At 39.6% G+C, this 10,756-nt stretch overlaps 1 protein-coding gene across 1 annotated transcript; it reads left to right on the top strand.

The window, feature by feature from the left end:
* Positions 1-268: 268 nt before the first annotated feature.
* Positions 269-3,643, top strand: GDF2 (growth differentiation factor 2). Its single transcript, XM_009087336.4, has 2 exons — positions 269-790; positions 2,458-3,643. The coding sequence occupies exons 1-2, from the start codon at positions 448-450 to the stop codon at positions 3,396-3,398; spliced, it is 1,284 nt and encodes a 427-aa protein (XP_009085584.1). The 5' UTR covers positions 269-447; the 3' UTR covers positions 3,399-3,643.
* Positions 3,644-10,756: the final 7,113 nt, after the last annotated feature.

Raw genomic sequence — 10,756 nt, 5'->3', positions numbered from 1 at the left:
TTGCTGGAAACAGTGTAAATTCTGCGTCCCTAAGAATGCTTCTGTCTGTGTTGGCAAGGAAATGATAGAAGAATGTAATTAAGCAAAGATGACCCTAAAGTGAAATGTGGATTCTTTACAATATACAATGTCCTTCCCACCAGCCACATGTGTTTGTCAGATGTTTACAGAATCTTCATTAACTAAGAGCTTTGCTAGATAACAGAAGCTGAAGCATGGCATCAATGACTCTGATAAGGACAAGTGTATGACCAATCTGCTTGACAACTGACAAGGGGCTGGGGTTGGAAGCAGACTGCAAAAAGAACACCAGAAAGTGATTTGCAAAGGGCATTCCAGTTGTTTGCCTTACATCTTCTTTCCTCTGTCCGTATTTAAACAAGACTGGCAATCAGCTAGAATACCCTTGTCCTCTTGTCTCTCCACCAGAAAGTAAATGTAGAAGAAATGTGCTGTTTTGGAGTGTTAGCTGCACTGTCTGTTTTCAACATCATTGCTTGTTTGACAAGAGGCAAGCCTTTGGAAGACTGGGACAGGCTATCAGGTACAGGAAAGTCTGATGCACACTTTCATCCTGGGGAAGCAGACGATGAGACCCACTTCAACTTTAAATCTTTCTTGGAGAATATGAAGACGGATTTACTGAGGAGTTTGAATTTGTCAAGAGTCCCCTCACAAGTGAAGACCAAAGAAGAACCACCACAGTTCATGATTGATTTATACAACAGATATGCTGCAGACAAGTCCTCCATCCCTGCATCCAATATTGTAAGGAGCTTCAGTACTGAAGGTAGGAAAGTCCTCAATATGTGGACTACAATTTTTTAAAGAAGTGAATTTATAGTAAATAGTCAGATTCTTTTAAAATTCAGAAGAAACTGAGTTCTGAACTTCCACAGATTCTTTAGAAATTAAACATTAAATTTTTGGATTGTATTCTTACTATATAGTTTCTTTCAATCTTTAAAAAATGCAGTTACCTTTAGTTTTCTTCTTAGATATTTTCCAAGAAAATATAATATACAATATTCTCTTCTCAAATGCTTGAGCTAAGATGATGCATAAATAACAAGGTTTACATGAAGCATGTTTCTCAATCCTAGATATTTCAAACTGAGTTTTTATGTTAGCATGCAACTTTTGGTCACCTATAATTGAGAATTATGTTAGAGAACTTTTCTTTCTGTTGGGCTCTGTACCTATTTAAAAACTACAGCAACTACAGGATTCCACAAACTACAGCTGAGAAATTTGTTGCTGAATCCAAACAAGGACTAGCACTGCTCCTCCAAAATTCTGGGTTAGACAAAGATTTATATGGAAATGGTTAGTCATGCTTATATCAACAGAAAAAAATCAAGATCCCTGTCTGTGTAGCATTAAATAGACTTTTAAAAGATCCATCAGGCAGTAAAAAGTTAGAAGTAAGTGCAATACTTGTTACAAAAATGAAGCAGGGAGAAATGAATTTTCTGTTTATATGAAAAATAGACATACACCGGTAACAGCACACGGAGAACTCCGGATTCCCAAATTAGTGTCTCTAATCCTGAAATAGAAAGAAATCTCAACAATAGAACCTAGATGATAGTTTCCATATCTCACTCTCCCCTCTGACTACTTTACAGAGTAAATAATCTGAAGAAATGGCAGCAACAGCCAATTAAAAATGCCCTAAAATCCAGTCATGATTAAGCAGTTACTTTACATTGACCATTAAATAGACATCAGGGGTGACTTTTAAATACTACCAGCCAAATATCTGCCCCTCCAAAGGCAGACTTGCTCGTACCGCACATAGATTTGCAGACAACAAACAAACGTGAACAAATCCACACAAACTCAGGGTGTCCAGCCTGGAACAGTCTGGGAAAGGCTCTTTATCACCAAGACCCAGTTCAGATAAAGACTGGAGCTTCAATTGAGGACTTTCAAAACATTTTCTATTTCCCCAAACTTCCAGTCTAAGCTGCTTTCAAACTTATCTGAAGACAACAACAAAAGCCTCAGCACAGTCAGTTCTTAAAGACACTTATATATGTATATCAGAGCAGAAGAGTAGGAAATTATTGGGGTTTTTACTAATTCTTTGTGCAAATAATATCTTTAGCAAATTGCTTAACCTGAGAACTCTGCACTTGCCTGATTTATGTACTTAATACTGTCCACCATCATCCATAGTTTGTTCTAGGCAGCCTCTTTATGCTTCCCTCCACACACTCACCTGGCTATGCAATCACAGTAAAATACTACCGACACCAGGGACTTCCATTTCCTCTTTTCACTCTCTGCCCTTGAAACTTGGCCAGAAGACAGGATTTTTCTTTTTTTTTTTTAATGCTGTGTTATGTATTATAATGCTCTTATTTTATCCCCAAAATATATCCTTAGTCTTTTAAAATCAACTTACTTGGACAGTCAGAAGCACTGTAACCATGTTTTAATTTCCTATTGCAGATGTTGTTTCTCTAGATTCACCAGAAGAAAACCCATTTCAGAAACACATTTTGTTCTTCAACATCTCTATTCCACAGTATGAGGAAATCACCAGAGCTGAACTGAGAATTTATATCTCCTGTCACAGGGAAGTTGGGTCTCTCCCTAGGCTGGAAGGCAAGATGGTAATTTATGATGTTCTAGATGATGGCCACTGGGAAAACCCAGAAAGTACCAAATCTTCCCTTGTCTCCCACAATATCCAGGAATGTGGTTGGAAGATGTTCGAAGTGTCCAGCGCTGTGAAAAGATGGGTCAGGGCAGACAGACTGGAAACTAAAAATAAGCTAGAGGTTGTTATAGAGACTAAAGCTGTGAGTGGTTTTACTTGTGAGAAGCTGGATGTCAGTGTTACCCCTGACACAAAAAACCTGCCCCTGCTAATAGTGTTCTCCAATGACCGCAGCAATGGGACAAAGGAGACCAAAGTGGAGCTCCGCGAGATGATTGTTCATGAACAAGAAAGTGTGCTCAAGAAATTAGGGAAGAACAACACTTCATCTGAAGAGGAACAGCAGGGAGAGGAAAAGGCCATCACTGGATCCCACCTGCATTCCTCCAGAAGCAAGAGAAGTGTTGGAGCCAACCACTGCAGGAGAACTTCCCTCCATGTGAACTTTGAAGAGATTGGCTGGGATTCCTGGATCATTGCCCCAAAAGATTATGAGGCTTTTGAGTGTAAAGGAGGTTGCTTCTTTCCTCTGACAGATAACGTCACCCCAACTAAACATGCTATTGTTCAAACTCTGGTGCATCTCCAAAATCCCAAAAAAGCCTCCAAGGCCTGTTGTGTTCCAACCAAACTGGATTCAATCTCCATTCTTTATAAGGATGATGCTGGTGTGCCCACTTTGATATATAACTATGAAGGGATGAAAGTGGCAGAATGTGGCTGCAGGTAGTATACAAGGCAGAAGCTCTAGGAATAGGAAAATGCCCTCTATCTGTCCTATGTAAATCTGTACAATATTGATGCAAATGAAGACCATTACAAACAAGGTTTGGAGCAGGGTATGGGGCTGGTTGTTGTTGTTGCTTACTTTAAGAGAAAGTTGGCATTTAAAGAATGGTAATCTTTGTAAATAGCCTGCATTATATATAATGGCAAAGTGAATACTGGATTAAAATATTGTGAGATTTAATGAACTATGCATTTTCTGGTGACAGTGATACTATGTCAATATCTTATTTCAAACTTTCTGTTCAATCAACTGTATTTAGGTCACAAACTAGAGGATTTTCAGTAGGGGTCTAGGATGTCCTGCAAATGTTGAACAGCTCTTGAAATCTAATTCTCTCAGTCAACTCTGGCATTTTCAACTTCGGTAAAACTCAGTAAATGGAATGTTGTCTGCATGATAAAGTCAGGAATCTAAATCCAGGAAGCCTTTTCTCATATCAGTAATCTCAGAAGCTTTTACAGGCAAATTATTTGTTCCTGTAAGTGAAGATTTGCAGTATTCAAAACAGAAGAGACTCTCACTTATTTCATTCCCAAGTTTCCTTCTGTGGGTAGCAGGTGCCTTAGTTTCAGCTTTCTTATCCTGAACGTCCCTATTTTTACCCCTTTATGGCACACACTTGAATGATAAGAAGTGCAGCCTTCCGCTTCTAAGACACTGTTTCCTAGGAGGAGCAGCAGCCCTTATCGCCGCACAAAGATAAGGAGCCACTTTGACCTACTGCATATTCTTAGTATTTCTTAGCAAGAACATGCAGTCAAATGATGTCCAGCCTTAGAAGCTGTATCCTAAGAGCAGTGGGGGTTGGCAGAGCTCAGCACTTTTGAAAAGCTCAGGCTGCTTATTTAGAGGCCTAAATTTGTTGTACAGAGTCTGGCATGATGTTCTGATTTTTTAAAAATTTCTTCTTAGGAGAAACTCTATTTTACATACAAAATTCTTTCACCCCTTAGAAGTCTGAGAAAAATGGAAGACTTCTATCTGTGTCCTGTTACATTGCTGTATGAGAAATATTCTATCATACTATCATTCTTCTGGCTTCAGTTTTATTTTCACTAAACAAGGACACCATCTTTCCTGCAATTAAAGTAAACTTCCTTTGATGCTAATGGAGGTTGTGCCTGTAAAAGGACAAACTGTCTTAAACTGGTTGCAGGTGACAGGGGTAAGTGCTGTACAACATCACCATAGTGCATCTCACTTCTACTCCTTAACTACCTTACACACATCTACCTGAGAACCCTTTTGAACCAAATCCTTAACAGACTATGCATCCATTCAAAAAGGTAAAGAATATTGATGAGGAAAAATATCTAAACAGTACCCTAATGTATGGAAGCAACAGAATTTAAATTGATACATATGTTTTGAATTAGGACAGCCTGTAGGCAAGACGAATTCATTTGGCATGAACAGGTCAGCTTGAAATGCAATACACAGTTTATTTACCATTGTTAACCTAATACAGAGCAAATAGCAGGTGAGTGTGAGCAGGGCAGTTGTAATTCCATCAAGAACTACTGGTTAGATCACAAACCATGAGCACAAAGCACGATTCACTAGAATTCTTGAACTGATTTATAGTCTTTTTCTTTAGAACTGGTCTGCAGTTGGATCAGATCTGAGATCTGGGTCCATGCAAGCTCCATACCATTAACCTCTTAAGCTTCCCACAGCAGTAACCATTTTGCCACTGGCTTCTGTCATCTCACAGTCATCGTTATATCTTCCTCCTGCCAGAGCCCCCTGTATTGTCTCCCTATTTTGTTCCTCTTCCCTAAGTTCCTGACATTTTGCAAAACTTCTCTTAAGTGACAGAAACAACCAAATATGCACTTGGTTTGATCACATTAGAAGACTTATTCACCCTTGTGTCAATGTAATTGTAGCTAAGTGCCCTCCAGTCATCTAAACACAAGGTCCTAGTTATATTTTAACTTCACTGAATACAGGACTTTGTCCATAATTAAATGAAAAAAATGGGGAAGAGGAAAAAACTTCACAGAGAGAAACTCTCAAGAATCAAGGGAGGGTGGGGGGGGGGGGGAGGAGGCGTCACATTCTGAAGTCAAACATCAATCTTTATTTCCCTTCTTTGGATGGGAAAAAAAATACCCCAAACCATTTTTGGCTCAAAACCTCAGTTCCTAGCTATGCTCTCAGAATTCCAGAGAAGACCTACAGATCCCATCACAAAACTGGACTAGAAGTTGCTTTTATATTCAATGAAAAAAATCAATTGTGTTTCCAGCCAGCTTTAACAATCATATGCCCACTGGCTTAACATTTTGTTTGGCATGGTAGGAAAATGAAACATGAATCTTTCCACAGGGTAACGAACAGGGTCAAGATGAAATGGGAGCCCAGTAGTGACTACAGCTGCTGCTACCTTCAGCATGGCTGAAGTGCGTGTCAAATTGATGTTTGGCTTTACATTTAGCAGCTTGATTTATGTAGTTTTGCACATTTAATTTTAAATAATTGTTTGAGATCGCTCAGGTTTCAAATGCTTTGGGATGCAACAAGTCAGCCAAGTGGTCATGATGGCTCTAGAGAGTCCACAGGCTGTGAAGAACAGGTAAGCATCTTGCCCCTGCTTCAAGCTGGGCCACACTGGACCCTGAGAAAGCCCTCCCTCATGACTGGATTGTGAATGTTGACCAGCAGCTTGCTGTTACTGAGGAGCAGGCTGGGGCTTGTGCAGTGTCCAGCAGATGCACAGTTAGAATGAAAATTTGTTCATTTACCATAAACACTAGGCTGATGTCACAGCTGCGCAGCTCAAGGGGCCAAACATCAGCATGGGGGCAGCAGTGCCAGGAGGAGCCAGCAGGGCCTCAGGCCCTCAGCAGTACCCTCTGCAGGAATCAGATCGGTTTGGGAGCAGAACCATCTGAGGTAATGGGATTGGTTTGCAGGCAGAACCATCTGAGGGAATGGGATCAGTCTGGGAGCAGAACGACCTGTGTGAATGGGATTGGTTTGGGAGCAGAATCATCTGCAGGAATTGGATCAGTTTGGGGGCAGAACCATCTGCAGGATCGGTTTGGGGGCAGAACCACCTGCGGGATCAGATCGGTTTGGGGGCAGCCATCCATGATGGCCACCAAACAAACCTGCTGTGGGTGACTGGACCTCTTACTGCTTCAAATATAACCCTAACCCCAGGATAGGAGGGCTTGATAGAGTACTTAATATCCAGTATTTATGATTGGCTAACTCTGCTTGGTGTACTGAACATGTAAATCTATCCAAAATGTAGGATGTAGAGAATACAGAAAATATAATGCATAATATATAAACACATAATATACCAATTCTTCGGAGACTGCACGTTCAAAAGTATGGTTCTGAACGAGGTCAGGCTGCATATTTGAAATGCATTTTCTTGATGACCTCCTGAATCTTCTACTTATCTAGAATATAGTAGTTCATCTGTTCAATGGAACTATTCAATGTGAGTTTGTCACAGCTGTGCTTCATAAACTGTGGTGACTCTCTATCTGCTCCTGGCTGAAATTAGAGAGATTTCAATATAGGAATACACTTTTTCTACCCTCACTCAATCTTACTTTAAAAATATAAATCATCTTCTCATCCTCTTTTTTTCCTTTTCTTGATCACTGTAAAAATAGGGGGGAAGGGAAGGGAAGGGAAGGGAAGGGAAGGGAAGGGAAGGGAAGGGAAGGGAAGGGAAGGGAAGGGAAGGGAAGGGAAGGGAAGGGAAGGGAAGGGAAGGGAAGGGAAGGGAAGGGAAGGGAAGGGAAGGGAAGGGAAGGGAAGGGAAGGGAAGGAAGGGAAGGGAAGGGAAGGGAAGGGAAGGGAAGGGAAGGGAAGGGAAGGGAAGGGAAGGGAAGGAAGGGAAGGGAAGGGAAGGGAAGGGACGGGAAGGGAAGGGAAGTGCAGGGACAGGGAAGGGACCAGGGAAGGGAAGGGAAGGGAAGGGAAGGGAAGGGAAGGGCAGGGAAGGGAAGGGAAGGGAAGGGAAGGGAAGGGAAGGGAATATTCACAAAAAATCAAAATCTAACACATTTTGGATTTAAGTTTTTCTTATTACAAATGTAATCGTTAAGCAACTCGGAATACTATTTTCGTTTTCATGAAATAGAAATATTTTAATATTAAAATAATGTGAAACAAAACTTCCAACTTCAATTTTAGTCTATACAGGTTTGTATGGCATAAAAACTGAAAAACCTTAGGATAAAAATCTAACATTTCTCCTTTTGGTGTAGAAATTAGAAAGGAATTCAAGGGTAGTATTATTAATTCTTTTTTTTTTCTCAGGGGCCCAGAAAGCCTACTAAGGAACAAGTTTTCCTTTGTACCAAACAGTACAAGAACGGAACATAATAGACAGTCTTAGACCATACCTATGTAATCCAGTCATGCCTGTCACAGACAGCTATGAAGTAGTACTGACCCAGACTTGTACATCTATAAAAGGCAGTGAAGGTTTGTCTAGAAATACTTATTGAAGTCCTGGAAGCATTAAATATTTCATTAGCATAGTCCTGCGCTTGAGCTAATAAATTCTGCCTCTCAGTATTTGGAAGCCAGCTATCACCTTTAAATTAATTCTTATTCATACATATAATTTTAAAAATGGCTGTATTAAAGGCTTTGCTAAAACCAAAAGTTGTTCTGTTCCAACTTTCGCCTTTATCCCGTTGGCATCTCTGCCAGTGAAAAAGGTGTTCTTGCTGCCACCTTCAGATGAGCCTCCTGCTACTGCGGCTTGTCAGTGACCAAATATCTACATGAGTCTGATGAGGGAATGGTGGGATCAGCTGCACCCCAGAAATGGGTAATACTGGAGCAGAATATAGAATGCAAATACTGTACAACAAAACATTTAGTCTTGTGCCTATGGATGATTTTTAGCATGTGATCTCAGTAATGCAGACTCTGCATGCAGACTAGTCTGGGACAGATAAAAAATACCTCTTTTCAGAGTATGTGGGAAATTCATACCCACAGGAAGTCAGAAAATGAAATACTTGTGGACAGATTTTAAAGGATCATAAAGTTTTATGAGTTATAAAAGCTAAAACTAAGCCTTAGCTATTTAGTTCTGCTCAAAACTAAAATCAAAATAAGACTTTGGCTTGAGTTATATTATAAATAAGAATAGATGGTAGAGTTACATTTTGGATCTGGTTATTCAGAGTTCAATGAACAGATTTGCATTAAATACCATATTTGATAAAAATTTAAGCTATATAGGCCTCAAAATGAGTAAGCAAATAGTCATTCTCCAAATCTTAAGGAATTCACACCACACAGAAAGGATTCTTACCTTCTAACACCATCTGTAAAGAATTACCAGGGTAGCAGTGAAAGTTACATATCACATTGAATTCAGAAATCCATACTGAATATTCATATTGAATTTCAATAGAAATAGATTACTGAACAGATCCAGTGAGGAAAAATAGTTTTTTCCGCTGTTCTAGCATTTTAAATTTTGCATGTTGGAAAAAAGCCTTAAGTTTACATTTACATTTTCTTCAAATGTGGCAGCAATAAAGTACATGGGAATGAATGTGCATAACTTGAGAGATAAATTGAGCTGTGGGGTTTTGCCTTATCTAATCACAATACCGGACATATTTCTCAGTATCTCTGCTTCATAAGAAGCTCAGCTACCGTTTCCAGCACTTCTGATATGAAAATCTTTAGAGACTGTGATAAAAGGCAAAATAAATGTCAGGAAAATAGAGAAAAGGTTTTTTTCATAATCTCACTATTATATAACAATCACAGGCAGGAAAGTGCCATTTTGTGACTTTTAACCTCTATATAAGGCCTCACTGGAGAAGAATATTGATCATAAGTGGAAATACTTCCTTAAATGCTATGGAAAAAATTGTCATGTAAAGAGTTTAGCAGTGATAGATAGACCTCATTTAGGTACTGAAGGCACAGCTGATATCTGCCACACTGATTAAAAATATCCAATTGCTGTTCTGTTCTTGTCTCCTTTCTGACTCTTGTCTTCATGTCAATTCATCTATGTCTGTTACATTCTGAGTAAGATGAGGTGACTGTTAGCACCTTGTATCTAACATCTGTAACACCCTTTGCACAGTAAGTTGAAAGTTGTGAGTGGCAAGCTTCATTCAGGACACTCACACACACCAACAGAGTGCACCCAGACAGGCACAGACCATCTTTGGACTCTTCCCTCCACATGCATGCATATGTAGCAACATTTGCTAGGAGTTGACAGGAGTACAAGAACATGCTCTTCCCACATTTCAGAGTCTATTCTTGTGGCTACCTCCAGCAAACAGAGTGGCTGGGGTAGCAATTCACTTCAGACTTGAAGCCAGGAAGCTGTTCTTGTATATCTTTGGCATGTCATACTGGAGCTCAGAATGGGTACAGCCTGCGTCCTGCATATTCTGATCCTCTTTCAAACTCTTAATACAATAGGGTCTCAAATACATTGTGAGCAGAAGAAAACAACCCCCCACATTCTATTTTGGTATGTTGAGCCTGAAGTCTATTGGCTGGGAGCTGTCATCAGACATGACCATATGTTACCCAACGGTATTACAAGTAAATCCTAATTGAGTGCAAATTGTGAAGATTAAAGTCATCTCAGATTTAGCTGTATTATGTTGAGGCAAATGTGTTTCAAAGTCCTGTTTAAAATGCTGGCAATTCTCAGCACAGAAATTAAAAGGCTGTCATTACCTTGGATTTTATGAGCTGTGTTAAATGTCTGGAGTTCCTTGTTTGGAGCCCTTAGTCATAGAATGTATGAACAGTCCTTTGCAGCTCAGACTAAAAAACACCAAAGACAATGTATTGTCAACAACTGTTGAAAGAATATTAAATATTGATACAACTTAGTCAGTGAAGAATCTCCTGGTATAAGCTCTTCATAAATAATGGTAAAAGGCAGGATCATTGCTGTTCTAAATGTGGTAAAAATCAGTATTGCATTTAAGCCACCCCCTTTCAGGATAACCCAGGACCAGTATGCAACAGGCAATGCACTAAGTTTTGGAAACAATTTACTGCTAGAAAGACCTTCCTTGATGATTGAAGTTCATTACTGTTTCATAAGAGGCCTGTGAAGTAGTAAGGAGCTGAACTTCATCTATTGGTGCACTTTGGATGATGCACTACATTTTAATGAGATTAAGGGTTTAATGCAGATAAGAGATCTGTTCAGTGCACCTGGATTCAACACAGGGATTTCAGTGTGATTCAGAGTCCTTGGGGAGCTATGTTCATCTTGATCGATAAGAGCTTCTGACTTCTTTTCTATTCCATACAAAGACAAA

The sequence above is a fragment of the Serinus canaria genome, chromosome 6, assembly GCF_022539315.1.
Source record: "Serinus canaria isolate serCan28SL12 chromosome 6, serCan2020, whole genome shotgun sequence".
NCBI classification, from domain to species: domain Eukaryota; kingdom Metazoa; phylum Chordata; class Aves; order Passeriformes; family Fringillidae; genus Serinus; species Serinus canaria.
The sequence above is the reverse complement of the archived record's forward strand: the minus strand, read 5'-3'. Positions and strand labels throughout refer to the sequence as shown.

Excerpts from the sequence above, each read along its gene's own strand:
- GDF2 (XM_009087336.4), top strand. The coding sequence starts at position 448 with ATGTGCTGTTTTGGAGTGTTAGCTGCACTGTCTGTTTTCAACATCATT. Across the intron at positions 791-2,457 it reads AAGGAGCTTCAGTACTGAAG|ATGTTGTTTCTCTAGATTCA; the intron begins GTAGGAAAGTCC and ends TTCCTATTGCAG.